The following is a 20547-nucleotide window of genomic DNA, read 5'->3' on the forward strand; positions in this document are numbered from 1 at the left end:
GTATTTTAAACGTTACGAAGTAAATACTCAAATTCCACGGCAGGTTTTCTTTAAATAAAGATAATATCAGATCAGCAATTAATCACATTTAGAATATATGTATTTCGGAAAACAAGCAAAATACGTTATTATTCCATAGAAATTAATGTTTCATTGAACATACCTAATATTATTTTTTTATCGCTATTTAATCAATTTTTTATAATTTATTTTTCTCTATCGAAGATTACGTGCTTTGTGAAAGATATAATTACTTTGAAAATATTGTTTACTTTACATATATATTACTTAGAAAAAGTCGATTAATACTGAGACATCCTCTTCTGGACCCAATTATTTTCCAAGTACTCTGTCAATGATAGCTTGCAGCCTCCCCGCACCATTCATAAGTATTCCCCCTACAACTTGATTCATTTCGATACTACAAAAGCGGTGACATTAACAATTTGTTGAAACATGATTAATGTAATTAAAAAAATAACGTACCGATCAATGGTAAATTGCCAGTATCCTCTGCGAGTAACAGGAACATATGCAAGAATTTGTTTGTAATAAGCTGAATCGAAACCACCAAATATCAATTTACACCTAAAATCCGGCTGAAGAAGCTTCTGGCAAATTATGTTCTTTATATTGCCAATATGTATGATGTGATAATTAAAATTAAGTATATTTAATGTGTAAATATAAATATTATTTTAATTTTAAAAATCTCGTTTAGACTTTAAGTATACGATATGCATATAGGTAGAGAAGATATGTACCTATTTAGATAAATACTGAAAGCGCCGTGTGCCACTAGCCACTGATCAATCATGTTCTGGAAGACAGAAAGTGGTTCGAATGTTTGTTGATAGCTCAGGCCCAAAATACCTCATATTTTTGGTCAGATATATTTAAGTACGATTTAAATATATGTTTTTTGGCATGCCGAATATGTTTACCACTTCTAGAATTACTTGCCTCTCCACATTGATGTCGGCAATCTACATAAAATTTGTATTGAAATAATACATCGTACATTGCTACGCAAAGAAAAGAACACGATTGCTTAAGTAATGTTTAAACTATTATTTTAGTTATAATTAAATTAGAATGCTTTATTTAATAATAACTTACTTTCACTGTACCCATAGATAGGAATCCTGTTACATTGTAAATCGTGGTATGGTACATGAAATATTCTATTATCTACTATATATGGGTTGAAAGACGAACTTCGACTACGTGCCACTGTGAAGCATATTCAGTAATATCGAAAATTAGAAATATTTAAAAAATTTTAAAAATATGCATAGACATATATCTTATTAATTTATAGTAAATATGCAACATGCTTTTGTAAATAATTATTTATGTTGTATATATACATGTTTTTATCGAATTAAATTTATAAATCATCTTCATTTATCAATGTTTGTTTGTATCTTCAAAAAGTGAATGTGATAAATTATTCCAATTAATTTAAACATGCAAATTCCAAAGTTTGCCATTGTAATATTTACACTATAATATTAAATATTACTAAAAATTTAAATAAATATGTATCTGTGTAAATTTCAACTTTTTAAATCCCAAGGTTATACTTGAAAAAATAATTGTAGATAGAATATTATAAGTAATATATATATATATTATACATATATATATATACACAATTATATTATATATATATACAATTATATTTTCAAGTATAATCTTGGGATTTTAAAAAGTTGTATATTAGACAGATACATATTTATTTTAATTTGTTAGTAATATTTATATTATAGTGTATATACCTATATATATATATATATATATATATATATATATATATATTCGCGGATTTAAAAATTGAAGTTTAAGCTTATCTAAGATCGATATTGATGAAATGAAATTTATTTAATAAATTAAAAGTAAAAGCATATACATGTACTTGTATATATAAACGATTTACTTACAAGGAACAGGATTTGTGGAGAAATTTTTGGGAAATATCCGAAGATATTGGGAAGTAGTATCAAAAAATAACTTTAACTTCTTTCGGTGGATTCCAATTTTAATAGTGCCATAATAAGTCACGTTGTCGATATTGGTCAAACGTACTGAAGGCAAAGGTCGAATTGAACTTTTTGCAACTTGCGTCAGCGCCTTCATGTAAATTGAAGGAAGATCCATCTCGGGCCAAAAGTTTGGAAATAAAATGCTTAAAGTAACATAAAAAACATTCTGTGAATGCACATATATTTAATGACCTCCAAAGAGATTTATGTATTTAATGACCTCAAAGAGATTTATGACGGTTATCGTTTAAATAGAGATAAAAGCAAGATAGACGTTACGAAAGAACGATGAACTCACTCTATCAAAAATATTCTTATTTTATTTACTTTTTGACTAATAAATAAAAACATACGTTTTTACCAAAAAATTTTATCTAATTGTATTGAAGTATTAATTGCATTTGCTCAAATTACGCATTTATCCAAGAAATCGGATACGAGAAAAATTCGATTTTTATAATTTTCAATATTTATTATGCCAATATATAATATAATAAATATATACTGACTTTTTTATTTGTGCGTCAATCGTCATATAGAGCACCGTCATCCCACAAGAAGGCAAAACATATTTCAGAATTTAATTTACTGCTGAAGTCTCGATTCCTAAAATTTTCAACAACAACTATCTTTCGACACTTTATGATCACATAAAGCAGATAAATAAAGTGTGTCGTTTACTACTAACTCTCCCTTAACACTGTATCGGTATTCGATAGCGGTATATATATACGATCACGCGTCCCTCTGTTGAATGCTTAAATAGGTAGAGAACGCGCGAAACATTCGAAAAATCCTGATGGGAATTCCATCGATAAATTTAATTTAATATATCATATTTTGCATGATCGCATATTCTTAATTAACGTTTATTTATATAAATTTATGATTAATAATAGAAACAATTCTTTCGAAAGAATACATTTATAACGACTAAACTGACAATCATGCAACATTAATTTAACAATAGAAAGTTTGAAAAAGCAGCATTTAATTAGCCGACATTTTTTTTATATAATTTTGTGCGGAAAAACTATATTTATGTAATTATAAATTACCTTTTTTGATGAATTTTTGAGGTTTTCAAAAAGACAAGAAAAAATACATAATCTTGAAATATATATTTGAATATTTATTAATTTCAAAAATTTTCTTATAAACAATTTGTTATGTTAAATTTGAGATAATATTAATATGAATATTTTAACTCAAGATACTGTACAAAACTTAAAAACCTATACTATGTATGTCTTACTTCTATTATATATAATTCTATTATACATTTCTTTTAGCATATATTATGTAAATTTGACAAAATGTAACAATATGAAATATTTTGTGAAAGAAAAAATGGATATCTAATAAGATAATACTTTTTTATTAAAAATGTGTCATTAATTTATCGAAATAAGATAAGTTTCAATAATGGGAAGGATTATATTATGATGATAATTCAATTGCATTGTAAAAATCAACATATAATAAGATAACATATAACAAGATAAACGAATTATACAATAAAAATGTGTCATTTTTTCATTGTAATTTTATTATTAATCTCTTTGCTAAATTAGTCCCGATTTAAAAAATTTGATAATATTGATATAATTCAAACGTATATAGCATGTATATATAAATATATATTGTAATTAACATTCATAAATAATAATAACATTATAATATTTATAATCAATTTGTTTTAAATAACATTATAATATTTATAATCAAATTATTACAAATTTGATTGAAACAGGCATCAGCGATAATCCGAAATATCTAAATCTGATGGATAATGCTTACTTGTTACAATATAGATATCGTTCATAAAATTATTCATAAGCAAATGCATAAGCAAATGAACAAAGCTAATATCGATTTTTCGATCTGCGAACGCAATCGATTCCAGTATTCCTGATCTACGCAAGTATTTGAAAAAAAATGACAGAGATATTTTCTTTTAGTTGGATGAAAAAAAGTGGAACATATTATCGCTCATTTATCACCACAATCTCTAACAATTTATATAATATAATAAATCAGATAAAACGCGCTTGTCGTGTTCAACATCAAAATCGCAAATATGCATTTAAAAACACATGATGCATAATACAAATAAAATCCAGTCGACAAATCGATAATCTAATGCGGTTTGGAAATATTTTATATTAAAACAAGATTATTTTAAAGCGGTGACAACGAGCTATTCTATCATGAAACGGAAGCATATTAATTCTTGTTCACATACGAAGATGTAGGAAGTTAAACGGGAAAACTTTTGAAATTTTTTATCCGCAAAAATGTTATATTTACGAGAGCGCTTCAAGATTAATTTTACTAGATCCAGTGTAATCATTTATCTCCAATTCTTATTAAATCTAGCGAAGAAAAAATGATTTTTATAACATTATTATAAAATTGAAAACTTTTATTGCACTGCACGACATAAGTTTTACATAAGTTTGGGATCTCTGAAAATCGAATGTTGTCACGACGAGACAGATCAATATTTATAAATTCAATAATTATTATACTGATATGTACGTAAACTTACAATACAATGTATGAACTTAGTTTTGGATTTCTGCGTCCGTCAGCATCACAGTCATCACGAGAAAGCGGAACATGTTTTCGAAATTTCCAGTAAATTTCTTTCTGTACGTTACGACATACAAAAAAGAAATTGTACTCGTCTACTAGAGCTATCATTTACATTGACATTTGACGGCCGTTATATATACAATCACTTGCATTCGAAACATAACCTTTTTTATTGATCATTTTTTCTATCGATCAATCAAATGTAAAAATATTTTATTTAATATTTTGTATTATAATTAAAACAAATTGTTTTAAAATAATTTATTAAGTGTGCGCGTAATTAAGAATGATAATGAAGGAGTAATCAGCTTTTCGAAAGAATAGATTGATTATATCGATTAGACGGCCATGCAACAATGACCTTAGCGAATGCAATTACTCGCAAAAATTCGCATTCCAAATAACTATAAGCCCATATCAGTTGCTTTCACGATAAAATATTGCTATTGAAAATTAATACGAAGTTATGTAAGCATTACGCAAAAATTCACATTTATAATCTGCGAACTTTGTCGGTTAGCGATTAAAAAATTAAATTTTTTTTTAATCGAAAATTAAACAAATAATTTAAAAATTATGATAAAGTACACAATAAAAGTGAAAGTGAAAGATTTTTTATACATTTTGATAAATTCTATACATTTTTCGCAAAAGCAAATCCCACTCGGTTTTTCTCCATATCAAATTCGGTGTAGTAACGACCCATAAATGGTATGCCCAGAATCCATTTCATTTTATCGTCGTATATTAGGTCGTGTTTCCAGAAGACGGTTACACATATACTTTTATCATCTGGATGCTAAGCAGAATTAAATACACGATATAAACTTCTCTTATACATATTTAAATAATTTAAATAATTTTTTTTTAGCACTCACCCGAATGATATAATCTTTACCGGTAAGATCGAACGCTTTACCACCCAAATTAAACGTGATTGTAGGTAAATGAAAAATTCTACTGCAGTTTATCTTTAAATAAAAGATAATATCAGATTAGCAATTAATCATATTTAACGAATATACGTATTTCGGAAACGAGAATTAACGTTATTGTTCCATAGAAATTAATGTTTCATTTGAACATACCTAATATTTATTTTTTTATCGCTATTATTAATTTTTTATAATTTATTTTCGTCTATCGAAGATTACGTGCTTTGTGAAAGATATAATTGCTTGAAAGATATTGTTTACTTACACTTCCATGTGAATTAATTTCAATTAGTCGATTAATAAGTGAAACATCCTTTTCTGGTCCAATTATTTTCCAAGTACTTGTGTCAACATTTGCTTGGCAGCTTTTCTCGCACCAAGTAAAATTATTTAGTCGGATACTACAAGTCGATGACGTTAACAATTTGTTGAAACATGATTAATGTAATTTAAAAATTAACGTACCTATCAATGGTAATTTGCCATATTCCTCTGTGAGTAACAGGAACATATGTAAATTTTCCTTCGTAATAAGCAGGATCGGAACCACCGAATATAAATTTACCACCTAAATCGGCTGAAACGTTTCTGCAAATTATGTTCTTTATATTGCAATATGTATGAGTGTGATAATTAAAATTAAGTTTAGTTAATGAGCAAATATAAATATTATTTTAATATTAAAAAATCTCGTTTAAATAGGTATACGATGCTTATATGTGAAAAAGATATGTACCTATTTAGATTAAAACTGAAAATACGTGATGACACTAGTCTTTGTTGAATCATGTAGTCGAAGAGAGTCCTTATTCCACCGTATATCTGGTAATAACTCAGGCCAATAACACCATATTTTTGGTTAGGTATATTTAAGTACAAATTAAATATATGTTCGTCTGATATGTTTGCCACTTCTACAAATGTTTGCTTCTCTACATTGATGTTGGTAACCTACGATAAAATTTGTATTGAAATACATCGTCATTGCCGCGCAAAAAAATAACACGATTGCTTAAGAAATGTTTAAACTATAATTTTAGTTATAATTAAATTAGAATGTTTATTTAATAATGACTTACATTCTCTGTATCAGTAGATAGGAATCCTGTTACATTGCAATCGAGGAATTGTACATTAAATGATGTGTTATTTGGTATATATGAGTTGGAAGACGTATTATATTGACTACGTGCCGCTGTGAAGCATATTCAGTAATATCGAAAATTAGCAACATTAAAATATTTTTTTAAATGTGCATAGATATATTCTCTTTTTAATCTATATGAAATATACAACATTCTTTCCTAAATAATTATATATATTGTACATGTACACGGTTTTATCGAATTAATTCATAAATCATCTTTGTTTATCAATGTTTGCTTATATTTTTAAAGTTTGAATGTGATAAATTATTTCAATTAATTTAAACATTTTCAAATTCCAAAGTTTGTCATTGTAATATTTACAGTATAATATTAAATATTACTATAAAATTAAAATAAATATGGATCTGTATAATATTCAACTTTTTAAATCTCGAGATTATACTTGAAAAATATAATTGTAGATAGAATATATATATATTCGGATTCAAAAAATTGAAGTTTAAGCTTAGATCTATGATCGATATTGATGAAATGAAATTTATTTAATAAATTGAAAGTAAAAACATATACATGTACATGTATATATAAACGATTTACTTACAAGCAACAGAATTTTTGGACTTTTTAGTAATTATCTTAGTATATAAGGAATTGGTATCAAATACAACTTTAAATTTTTGCTGTGAAGTTCCAATGCTAATAGTGCTATAATAAATCACGTTTTCGACGTTGGTCAAACATACTGATGTAGAATTATAATCTAAAGGAACTCTTTGCAATTTGGGTTTATTTATACGCGGCCGCCTGAGATAATCCCTTGAAATAACATAAATAACATTCTGTGAATGCAGATATATTTGATGACCTCTAAAAAAATTTATATTAACGTTGTCGTTTAAATAGGGATAAAAGCAAGATGAACAAAAGCGAACATTACGAAAGAATAATGAGACATATTTTTTCAAAAATATGTCTTATTTGATTTACTCTTTGACAAATAAATAAAAACATATATTTTGACCAAAGAAATTTTATCCAACTTATATTCAAGTATTAATTGCATTTGCTCAAGTTACGCGTTTAATCCAAGAAATCGGATACGAGAAAGATTTCATCTTTATACTTTCGATATTTATTATGCCAATATAAAATAAAATATATACGGAATATATTGCGCGTCAGTTGTCATAAAGAGCACCGTCACCACCACGAAAAGACGAAACATATTTCAGAATTCATTTATTGCTGAAATCTTGATTCGTGAAAATTTCAACATTTTTCTTTCGACACTTTATGACCAGATACACAGAAAAATAAAGTGTTGTCGGTTACTAACTCTACCTTAACACTGTATCGGTATTCGATAGCGCTATATATATATATTATGATCGCGCGTGTCCCTCTGTTGAATTCTTGAACAGATAAAGAATGCGCGAAACATTTGAAAATTCTTAATGGATTTCCATCGATAAATTAAATTTAAATATATCATATTTTGCATGATCGTGTATTGATAATTAACACGTTTAATTACATAAATTTATGATTAATAATAGAAATAATTCTTTCGAAAGAATACATTTATAATGACTAAACAGGCAATCATGCAACATTAACTTTACAGTAGGAAGTTTGAAAAAAGCAGTTTTTAATTAACCAACATTTTTTTATATAATTTTGTGCGGAAAAACTATATTTATGTAATTATGAATCACCTTATTTGATAAATTTTTGGGATTTTTTAAAGAACAAGAAAATATACATAATCTTGAAATATAATATATATTTAAATATTTATTAATTTCAGAAATTTTGCAATAACCGATTTGTTTTGTTAAATTTGGAATAATATTAATATGAATATTTTAACTTAAGATACTGTACAAAACTTAAAAATCTATATTATATAGGACTTAATTCTAATATATATATTTCTACTATACATTTCTTTTAGCATATATTATGTAAATTTGAAAGAATGTAACAATATGAAATTTTGTGATACAAATAATAAATCTTTAATAAGGAAATACTTTTTTATTAAAAATGTGTCATTAATTTATCGAAATAAGATAACTTTCAACACTGGAAAGTATTATATTATGATGATAACTTCAATTACATTATAAAAATTAACGTGTAATAAGATAACATATATAATAAGATAAACACATTATAGAATAAAAAATTTGTAATTTTTTTAATGTAATTTTATTATTAGTTCCTTGTATCAAATTCGTCCTGATTTATAAAGTTTGATACCGAATATTGATATATTTCAAACATATATAGCATGCATATATAAACATATATTGTAATTAGCATTTCATAAGTAATAATAACGATGTAATGTTTATAATCAATTTGTAATTAAATTATTTCATGTCTAGCTGAAACAGGCATCAGCGATAATCCGGAATAACCCAGAAATCTGGTGGATAGTGGTTATATGTTACAATATATTTACAAAACTGTTTAATTGAAAATCGCTCCATTTACGAGATAGTTCCAAGATTAATTTTACTAAATCCAGTGTAATTTTTCACATCTAATTCTTATTAAATCGAGCAAGGACAGAATGATTTTTTTAACATTATTATAAAATCGAAAACTCTTATTGTATTGCACGAATAACTTTCTATTTAAGATTTATCGTTCTATGGATGCAACCACATTTACATAATTTTAGGATCTCAGAAAATCGATTGCGATCACAATGAAATAGGTTAATTTTTTTAAATTCAATATTTATTATACTGATATGTAACTTAAACTTACAATACAATATATGAATTTAGTTTTGGATTTCTGCTTCGATCAGCATCACAGTCATCACGAAAAAGCGGAACATATTTTCGAAATTTCCAGTAAATTTCTTTCTGTACGTTATTACATACAAAAAAGAAATTGTACTGGACTACTAGAGCTATCATTTATCGACATTTGGCGACTGTTATACATACAATCGCTCGAATTCGAAACATATCCTTTGTTATTGATCATCCGTCCTATCGATCAATCAAATTTAAAAATATTTTATTTATTATTTTGTGTTATAATTAAAACATATTGCTTTGAATAGTTAAAGTGATCAGTCAGGCGTAGAGAGCTAACAAATCAATAAAGTAGAAATGTTAATCAAAATATATATTAATAAATCATAATTACAAACTTCAAGTAAGATAGTTATAATATATAAAGATGTTGAAGATGTGTGCGGACGTTTCGACTTACTTTTAAGTCATCTTCAGCGCAAAAAAAAAGTTGCATCTCCTATAAGTTTTTTACTAGCTCTTTCTGCGTACATTTTATAATGTTCTCCCTCTATATGGACTTTTACAATATGCTCTATCTCCGTTACAATTTTTTTTTTTTTTTTTTTTTTTTTTGCGCTGAAGATGACTTAAAAGTAAGTCGAAACGTCCGCACACATCTTCAACATCTTTATATATTATAACTATCTTACTTGAAGTTTGTAATTATGATTTATTATAATATATTTTGATTAACATTTCTACTTTATTGATTTGTTAGCTCTCTACGCCTGACTGATCACTTTAACTATTGAATTTTACAGAGAGCTTTATTTTTATTTTTGATATTGCTTTGAAATAAATTATTTAGTGTGCGCGTAATTAAGAATGATAATGAAGGAGGAATCAGCTTTTCGAAAGAATACATTGATTGTATCGATTAGACGGCCATGCAATAATGACCTTAGCGAATGCAATTACTCGCAAAAATTCGCATTCTAAGTAACTATAAGCACAAATCAATTGCTTTCACGATAAAATATTGATATTGAAAATGAAAACGCAGTTATGTAAGCATTACGCAAAAACTCACATTGATATGTGAACTTTGTCAGTCGGCAATTAAAAGAGATTACATTTTTTTCTTACCGAAAACTAAACAAATAATTAAAAAATGATGATAAAGTATACAATAAAAGGTGACAATAAAAAATTTTCTATACATTTTAATGAAAGTTTCTATACTTTTTTCGCCAAAGCAAATCCCACTCGGTTTTTCTCCATATCAAATTCAGTGTAGTAACGGCCAATAAATGGCATGCCCAGAATTCATTTTTCTTCACCGTCATATGTTGGGTCGTGTTTGCAGAAGACGAATACACATATACTTTCATCATTTGGATGCTGAGCAGAATTAAATACATAATATAAATTTCACTTACACATATTTAAATAATTTAAATAATTTTCTTATAGCACTCACCCGAATGATATAATCTTTACCGGTAAGATCGAACGCCTTACCACCCAAATTAAACCTGATTATAGGCAATTTAGAAATTTTATTGCAGTCCACCTTTAAATAAAACATAATATCAAGTAGTAATTAATCATATTTAATGAATATATTAAGTATTTCGGAACAGATAAAGGACTGATGTCATTGTTTCATATAATTTATGTTTCATTAGAACGTACTTAATATTTATATTTTTAGCGCTATTATCAAATTTTTATATTCTTTTTCTCAAAGCCTACGTGCTTTGAAAGATATGGTTACTTGAAAGATATCGTTTACTTACTTTTCCCTGTGAATTAGTTTCAAAAAGGTCATTACGAAATGAAACTTCCGTTTCTGGTCCAATTATTTTCCAAGTACTTGTGTCAACAATAGCTTGGCAGTTTTCCTCGCACAAAGTGATATCATTTATTTGGATACTACAAAGCGATGATATTAATAATTTTTACAAACATGATTAATGTAATTTTAAAAATAAGATACCTATCAATGGTAAATTGCCAATATCCTTTGTTAGTAACAGGTATATATATAAAATCCCCTTCGTAATAAGCAGGATCGGAACCACCGAATATCAATCTACCACCTAAATCGGCTGGTGTCTCTGCAAATTATATTTTTCATGTCGCAATATGTATTTGTGTTATAATTAAAATTAAATTTATTTAATTTACAAATATATATATTACATTAATTTGAAAAATTGTAATACTATATATAATACTATATATAAATAATAAATTTAATTTATGTTTATATTAAAATAAGTATAAAATAAATATAAATATATATACAAATCGAACTGGATGTTTATTAAATACTCATTTTCTATAGATATATGTTGTTCATAAGTAGAGAAGATATGTACCTATTTAGATAAAAACTGAAAATGCGTGATGACACTAGGCCTTGTTGAATCATGTTGTCGAAGACAGGAGTTATTCCATCCTGAGATATATCGGAATAACTCAGGCCTAAGAAACCATCAAATCTTCGTTCAAGTATATTTATATATAAATTATTTACATGGTACTTTAATATTATATTTACATCTGATACGTTTACCACTTCTGCAAATGTTTGATTCTTTACATTGAGGTTAGCAATCTATGATAAAAAATTGGTATCCAAATAATACATCGTCATTGCCACTCAAAACAGGAATATGATTACTTAAAAAATGTTCAAACTATTATTTTATTTATAACTAAATTATTATTATGAATGGATTATTTGTTTAGTAATGACTTACATTCACTGTATCAGTAGATAGAAATCCATTTACATTATAATCGTTGTATCCTATATAAATATCAGTATTATTTGATATATACGTGTAGGAATCCATACTATCATATCGATGACGTTTTGCTGTGAAGCATATTTAGTATCGAAAATTAGAAATTAAAAAGATTTTGAAAAAATATATATAGACATATTATCTTATTAATCTATGTTAAATATACAACATTCTTTTGTAAATAATTATATATATTGTACATGTACATGTATTTGTCGAATTAATTCATAAATCATCTTTGTTTATCTATATTTGTTTTGTATCTTCAGCGAAAGAATGATAAAATATTTAAATTAATTTATACATTTCCAAATTTCAAAGTTTACCATTGTTATATTTACACTAAAATATTAATATTACTATAAAATTAAAGTAATTATGTTTCTGTATAATATTCAACTTTTTAAATCCCCAGATTATACTTGAAAAATATAAATCTAGATATTTCATATATATACAGGGTGTCCCGAAACACTTAATCAATCTTTCAAAGACAGATTCCTGGGATCATATGAAGACGATTTTTCCTCAACGAAAATGTCGAGGCATTAATAATTTTCGAATTATAAGTGATGGGAAATAAGGGGTTTTTCGTAAACTAAGCTTTGTAGAAATAAAATATTAACAAAAAAACATTTTTCGATTAATTTTAAATAGAGTTTATTTTAATTGAATTTTAATTTAAAACTTAATTGCAAAGATATATGATGACAAAAATCGGGAACATGCAAAAAATGATGGCCTTCATCGACATTTTCACTGAGGAAAAATCGTCTCCAAATGATCCCAGGAATCTGTCTTTGAAAGATTGATTAAGAGTTTTAGGACACCCTGTATATATAGGTATATATAGGTATATATATATATATATATATATATATATATATATATATATATATATATATTCGCGGATTTAAGAAATTGAAGTTTAAGCTTATCTAAAAGAACGATATTGATTACATAAAATTTAATTAATAAATGAAAAATGAAAACATATATATATATATACAAACTAATTACTTACAACAAGCAAGGATTGTGCACTTTTTGGAAAATAGCCAAAAATTTGCGGAACCAGTATCAAACACAACTTTAAGTTCTTGTTGTGGAGTTCCAATTTTTATAGAGCCATAATAATTCACATTTTCGAAATTGGTTAAACGTACTGAAGGAAATTTATCATCTCAAGAAACTTTTTGCAATTTGGTGTCAGTTATCCGCCACATCCAGAAAAGTGACCTTGAAATAACATAAAGAATATTCTGTGAATGCAAATATATTTGATGCAAATATATTTGATGACCTCTAAACAGATTTATGTTAACGGTTGTCGTTTAGAGATAAAAGCAAGATGGACAAAAGCGAATGTTATGAAAGTACAATAAGACACTTTTTTAAAAATATTCTTATTTTATTTACTCTTTGACTAATAAATAAAAACATATCTTTGGACTAAAGAAATTTCATCCAATTTGAAGTATTGAAGTATTTATTGCATTTACTCAAGTTACGCGTTTAATCCAAGAAATCGGATACGATAAAAATTTGATCTTCATAATTTCGATATTTATTATGCTATTATAAAATATAATAAAATATATACGAAGGTTGCGCGTCAGTCGTCATAAAGAGCACCGTCACCACCACAAGAAGGCGAAACATATTTCAGAATTTATTTACTGCTGAAGTCTCGGTCCGTGAAAATTTCAATGACGACTTTCTTTCGACATTTTATGACCAGATACACAGAAAAATAAGGTGTTGTCGCTTACTAACTCTCTCTTAGCACTGTATCGGTATTCGATAGCGTTATATATATGATTGCGTGTGTCCCTCTGTTGAATGCTTCAACAGATAGAGAACGTGCGGAACATTCGAAAAATCCTGATGAATTTCCATCGATAAATTTAATTTAAATATATCACATTTTGCATGATCGCGTATTCTTAATTAAAAACGTTTATTTATATAAATTTATGATTAAGAACGTCTATTAAAAACGTTTGTTTATATAAATTTATGATTAATAATAAAAACAATTCTTATGAAAGAATACATTTATAACAACTAAATAAGCAATCATGCAACATTAATTTTAGTGCAATAAGATGTTAATAGGATGATTGAAAAAAAAACAGCATTTTTAATTAACCGACATTTCTTTATATAATTTCGTACGGAAAAACTATATACTTATGTGTGTGTGTGTGTAATTATAAATCACCTTTTTGATGAATTTTTAAAAGGACAAGACAATATACATAATCTTGAAATATATATTTCAATATTCGTTAATTTCGGAAATTTGGTATATACAATTTGTTATGTTAAATTTGGAATAATATTAATATGAATATTTTAAATCAAGATACTGTACAAACGTTAAAAACTTATACTATGTATCTCTTACTTCTATTATATATAATTCTATTATACATTTCTTTTAACATATATTATGTAAATTTGAAGAAATTTAACAATATGAAATTTTGTGAAACATATAATAGATATTTAATAAGGAAATACTTTTTTATTAAAAATGTGCCATTAATTTATCGAAATAAGATAACTTTCAATACTGGAAGATATTATATTATGATGATAATTTCAATTGCATTATAAGAATCAACATATAATAAGATAACATATAACAAAATAAACACAATAATTTATACAATAAAAATGTGTCATTTTATCATTGTATATATATTATTAGTTCTTTGCACTAAATTAGTCCTGATTTAAAAAAATTTAAATTAGTCCTGATTTAAATTAGTCCTGATTAAAATTTGATAATATTGATATAATTCAAACGTATATAGCATGGATATAGAAACATATATTGTAATTAACATTCATAAATAATAGTAACAATGCAATATTTATAATCAATTTGTAATCAAATTATTTCAGATCTGACTCAAACAGACATCAGCGACAAGGCAGAATAACCAGATCTGGTGGATAGTGGTTATTTGTTACAATATATATACAAAACTGTTTAGTTAAAAATCGTTCCTTTAGACTCCAGAAATATAGAGAAGTCATTAAATCCATTAGGATAATTGAAATTAAGTAAGATCTATTGCACTTCTTCGTACATAACGATCGCGAGAATCATGAATCTAGAACGTATGATGATTAGTTACGTTTTAAGTAATTGAGCTACAATTCTGACCTCGTATAAATTTTCTCGAATCATTCATAAGTATATGCATAAGCAAGTGAACAAAGCAGATATCGATTCTTCCAATCTCTAAACACAATCAATTCCTGTATTCCGGATCTACGCAAGTATTTTAGAAAAAGTAACCGAGATATTTTTTTTTAATTGCATGAAAAAAATACATAACCGTTTATTTATCACCGCAACTTCTAACGATTAATATGATACCGTAAATCAGAAAAACGCGCTTGTCTTGTCCTACAGCATCAAAATCGCATTTATGCATTTAAGAACACATGATGCATGATACGGTAAAATCCAGCCGACAAATCGATAATCTAATGCGGTTTGGAAATATTTTATATTAAAACAAGATTATTTTAAAGCAGTGACAACATCTATTCACTGAACGGAAGCATATTAATTCTTGTTCACATACGAAGATGTAGGAAGTTGAACGGGAGAATTTTTGACATTTTCTACCCACAAAAATGTTATATTTATGAGAGCGCTTCAAGATTAATTTTACTAGATCCAGTGTAACCATTTATCTCCAATTCTTATGAGATCTAGGGAAGAGAATATGATTTTTATAACATTATATATTATATGTTTGAAAACTTTTATTGCATTGCACGACATAAGTTTTACATAAGTTTGGAATCTCAGAAAATCGAATGTGATCAGGGCGGGAGGCCAGTTCTTAAATTCAATATTTATTACTGATATGTAACGTAAACATACAATACAATGTATGAACATAGTTTTGGATTTCCGCGTCGATCAGCATCACAGTCATCACGAGAAAGTCGAATATGTTTTCGAAATTACCAGTAAATTTCTTTTTGTACATTGCAACATACAAAAAAGAAATTGTACTCGACTACTAGAGCTATCATTTATCGACATTTGGCGACTGTTATACATACAATCGCTCGCATTCGAAACATATTTGTGTTATCATCCGTTCCATCAATCAAATTTAAAAATATTTTATATAATATTTTGTGTTATAATTAAAACAAATTGTATTAAAATAAATTATTATTGTGTGCGGGATTAAGAATGATAACGAAGGAGAAATCAGCATTTTGAAAAAATAGTTTGATTATATCGAATAGACGACCATGCAATAATGAACTTAGCAAATGACATTGGTCGCAAAAATTCGCAAAACAGCACATATCAGCTGCTTTCATAAGAAAGTAGTTGTTGTTGAAAATTAAGGCGCAGTTATGTAAATATTACTCAAAAATTCACATTGATAGTATGCGATCTTTGTCGATAGGCGATTAAAAAAGATTGAATTTTTTTCTTACCAAAACTAAATAAATTATTTAAAAAATGATGATAAAGTATATAATAAAAGGTGACAATAAAAGATTTTCTACATATCAAAAAATATAATCATTTTCTAAATGAACGATAGCGTTTTTCACCAAAGCAAATCCCAATTGGTGTCCCTGCATATCAAACTCTGTGTAGAAACGGCGAATAAATGGCATGCCCAAAACCCATTTTACATTATATTTATATGTTCTCTCGAGTTTCCAGAAGACGGTTATACATGTACTTTTATTATCTGGATTCTGAGCAGAATTAAATACACGGTATAAACTTCTCTTACACATATTTAAATAATTTAAATAATTTAAATAATTTTCTTATGGCACTTACCCGAATCATATACTCTTCACCGTTAAGAGTGAATTCTTTACCACGTATGTAAAATGTTATCAAAGGTAAATACGCAATTCCATGGCAGGTTTTCTTTAAATATAAGATAATATCAGATCAGCAATTAAACACATTTAGAATATATGTATTTCGGAAACAAGAATTAACGTTATTGTTCCATAGAAATTAATGTTTCATTTGAACATACCTAATATTTATTTTTTTATCGCTGTTATCAATTTTTTATAATTTATTTTTTTCTATCGAAGATTACGTGCTTTGTGAAAGATATAATTACTTGAAAGATATTGTTTACTTACATATATATTACTTAGAAAAAGTCGATTAATAGCTGAGACATCCTCTTCTGGACCCATTATTTTCCAAGTACTCGTGTCAATGATAGCTTGGCAGCCTCCCCGGCACCAATCATAAGTACTCCTTTTAACTTGATTCATTTCGATACTACAAAGCGGTGACATTAACAATTTGTTGAAACATGATTAATGTAATTTAAAAAATAACGTACCTATCAATGGTAAATTGCCAGTATCCTCTGCGAGTAACAGGAACATATGTAAAATCCCCTTCGAAATAAGCAGGATCGGAATCGCCAAATATCAATACACCACCTAAATCGGCTGAAGAGCTTCTGCAAATTATGTTCTTTATATTGCAATATGTATGAGTGTGATAATTAAAATTAAGTTTATTTAATGTGCAAATATAAATATTATTTTAATTGTAAAAAATCTCGTTTAGACAGGTATACGATGTTTATAGGTAGAGAAGATATGTACCTATTTAGATAAATACTGAAAACGCGTGGTGCCACTAGCAACTGATCAATCATGTTGTAGAAGACAGAAAATGGTTCGAATGTTTGTTGATAGCTCAGGCCCAAAATACCATCATATTTTTGGTCAGATATATTTGAGTACGATTTAAATATATGTTTGTCTGGCATGCCGGATATGTTTACCACTTCTAGAATTACTTGCCTCTCCACATTGATGTCGGCAATCTACGATAAAATTTGTATTGAAATAATACATCGTACATTGCTACGCAAAAAAAGAACACGTTTGCATAAGTAATGTTTAAACTATCATTTTAGTTATAATTAAATTAGAATGTTTATTTAATAATGACTTACTTTCACTGTACCCATAGATAGGAATCCTGTTACATTGTAATCGAGGTATCGTTCATGAAATAATCTATTATCTACTATATATGGGTTGAAAGACGAACTTTGACTACGTGCCACTGTGAAGCATATTCAGTAATATCGAAAATTAGAAATATTAAAATATTTTTAAAATATGCATAGACATATTAACTTATTAAATTATATTAAATATGCAACATGCTTTTGTAAATAATTATTTATGTTGTATATGTACATGTTTTTATCGAATTAATTTATAAATCATTTTTGTTTATCAATGTTTGTTTGTATTTTCAAAGAGTGAATGTGATAAATTATTTCAATTAATTTAAACATTTTCAAATTCCAAAGTTTGCCATTGTAATATCTACACTATAATATTAAATATTACTAAAAAATTAAAATAAATATGTATCTGTGTAATATTCAACTTTTTAAATCCCAAGGTTATATTTGAAAAATATGATTGTAGATAGAATATATATATATATATATATATATATATATATATTCGCGGATTTAAAAAATTGAAGTTTAAGCTTATCTAAGATCGATATTGATGAAATGAAATTTATTTAATAAATTAAAAGTAAAAGCATATACATGTACTTGTATATATAAACGATTTACTTACAAGGAACAGGATTTGTGGAGAAATTTTTGGGAAATATCCGGAGAGATTGGGAAGTAGTATCAAAAACAACTTTAACTTCTTTCGGTGGAATTCCAATTTTAATAGTGCCATAATAAGTCACGTTGTCGATATTGGTCAAACGTACTGAAGGCAAAGATCGAATTGAACGAACTTTTTGCAACTTGCGGTCAGCGCCTTCATGTAAATTTGAAGGAAGATCCATCTCGGGCCAAAAGTTTGGAAATAAAATGCTTAAAGTAACATAAAAAACATTCTGTGAATGCACATATATTTAATGACCTCCAAAGAGATTTATGTATTTAATGACCTCCAAAGAGATTTATGACGGTTATCGTTTAAATAGAGATAAAAGCAAGATAGACGTTACGAAAGAACGATGAACTCACTCTATCAAAAATATTCTTATTTTATTTACTTTTTGACTAATAAATAAAAACATACGTTTTTACCAAAAAATTTTATCTAATTTGTATTGAAGTATTAATTGCATTTGCTCAAATTACGCATTTATCCAAGAAATCGGATACGAGAAAAATTCGATTTTTATAATTTCAATATTTATTATGCCAATATATAATATAATAAAATATATACTGACTTTTTTATTTGTGCGTCAATCGTCATATAGAGCACCGTCACTCCCACAAGAAGGCAAAACATATTTCAGAATTAATTTACTGCTGAAGTCTCGATTCCTAAAATTTTCAACAACAACTATCTTTCGACACTTTATGATCACATAAAGCAAATAAATAAAGTGTGTCGTTTACTACTAACTCTCCCTTAACACTGTATCGGTATTCGATAGCGGTATATATATACGATCACGCGTGTCCCTCTGTTGAATGCTTAAATAGGTAGAGAACGCGCGAAACATTCGAAAAATCCTGATGGAATTCCATCGATAAATTTAATTTAAATATATCATATTTTGCATGATCGCATATTCTTAATTAACGTTTATTTATATAAATTTATGATTAATAATAGAAACAATTCTTTCGAAAGAATACATTTATAACGACTAAACTGACAATCATGCAACATTAATTTAACAATAGAAAGTTTGGAAAAAGCAGCATTTAATTAGCCGACATTTTTTTATATAATTTTGTGCGGAAAAACTATATTTATGTAATTATAAATTACCTTTTTTGATGAATTTTTGAGGTTTTCAAAAAGACAAGAAAAAATACATAATCTTGAAATATATATTTGAATATTTATTAATTTCAAAAATTTTCTTATAAACAATTTGTTATGTTAAATTTGAGATAATATTAATATGAATATTTTAACTCAAGATACTGTACAAAACTTAAAAACCTATACTATGTATGTCTTACTTCTATTATATATAATTCTATTATACATTTCTTTTAGCATATATTATGTAAATTTGACAAAATGTAACAATATGAAATATTTTGTGAAAGAAAAAATGGATATCTAATAAGATAATACTTTTTTATTAAAAATGTGTCATTAATTTATCGAAATAAGATAAGTTTCAATAATGGGAAGGATTATATTATGATGATAACTTCAATTGCATTGTAAAAATCAACATATAATAAGATAACATATAACAAGATAAACGAATTATACAATAAAAATGT

General features: G+C 26.5%; 2 protein-coding genes and 1 long non-coding RNA gene across 3 annotated transcripts; all 3 read right to left on the bottom strand.

The window, feature by feature from the left end:
• Nucleotides 1-5252: 5252 nt before the first annotated feature.
• On the bottom strand, nt 5253-13443 carry LOC112638151 (lysosomal aspartic protease-like; the record flags this gene model as incomplete). Its single annotated transcript, XM_025409277.1, has 10 exons — nt 5253-5442; nt 5522-5614; nt 5844-5979; nt 6044-6166; nt 6315-6529; nt 6658-6773; nt 7289-7503; nt 11828-12066; nt 12212-12330; nt 13284-13443. Coding segments are annotated over 10 exons (1581 nt in total), but the record flags the coding sequence as incomplete, so codon positions are not given.
• LOC112638158 lies at nt 10690-11378 on the bottom strand. The gene is made up of 3 exons (XR_003122896.1): nt 11243-11378; nt 10924-11016; nt 10690-10844 (listed from the first exon to the last, which is right to left on the bottom strand). It is a non-coding gene; the product is annotated as an uncharacterized LOC112638158 (long non-coding RNA).
• A 2603-nt stretch (nt 13444-16046) lies between the features above and the next one.
• LOC105257694 (lysosomal aspartic protease) lies at nt 16047-19733 on the bottom strand. Its single transcript, XM_025409282.1, has 8 exons — nt 19527-19733; nt 18908-19158; nt 18259-18371; nt 17903-18126; nt 17632-17754; nt 17423-17567; nt 17103-17195; nt 16047-17014 (listed from the first exon to the last, which is right to left on the bottom strand). Exons 1-8 carry the CDS (start codon nt 19586-19588, stop codon nt 16820-16822), a joined length of 1206 nt encoding a protein of 401 aa, XP_025265067.1. The 5' UTR covers nt 19589-19733; the 3' UTR covers nt 16047-16819.
• Nucleotides 19734-20547: the final 814 nt, after the last annotated feature.

The sequence above is a fragment of the Camponotus floridanus genome, unplaced genomic scaffold, assembly GCF_003227725.1.
Source record: "Camponotus floridanus strain SB8 unplaced genomic scaffold, Cflo_v7.5 scaffold250, whole genome shotgun sequence".
NCBI lineage: Eukaryota > Metazoa > Arthropoda > Insecta > Hymenoptera > Formicidae > Camponotus > Camponotus floridanus.

Bases quoted from the DNA above. Each gene is read 5' to 3' on its own strand.
- LOC105257694 (XM_025409282.1), bottom strand. From the start codon at position 19,588: ATGTTTTGCCTTCTTGTGGGAGTGACGGTGCTCTATATGACGATTGAC. The intron at 18,372-18,907 runs GTAAGTAAATCG...TATGCTTCACAG, and splicing joins CTCCACAAATCCTGTTCCTT to TGGCACGTAGTCAAAGTTCG. The intron at 18,127-18,258 runs GTAAGTCATTAT...ATTTTATCGTAG, and splicing joins TATCTATGGGTACAGTGAAA to ATTGCCGACATCAATGTGGA.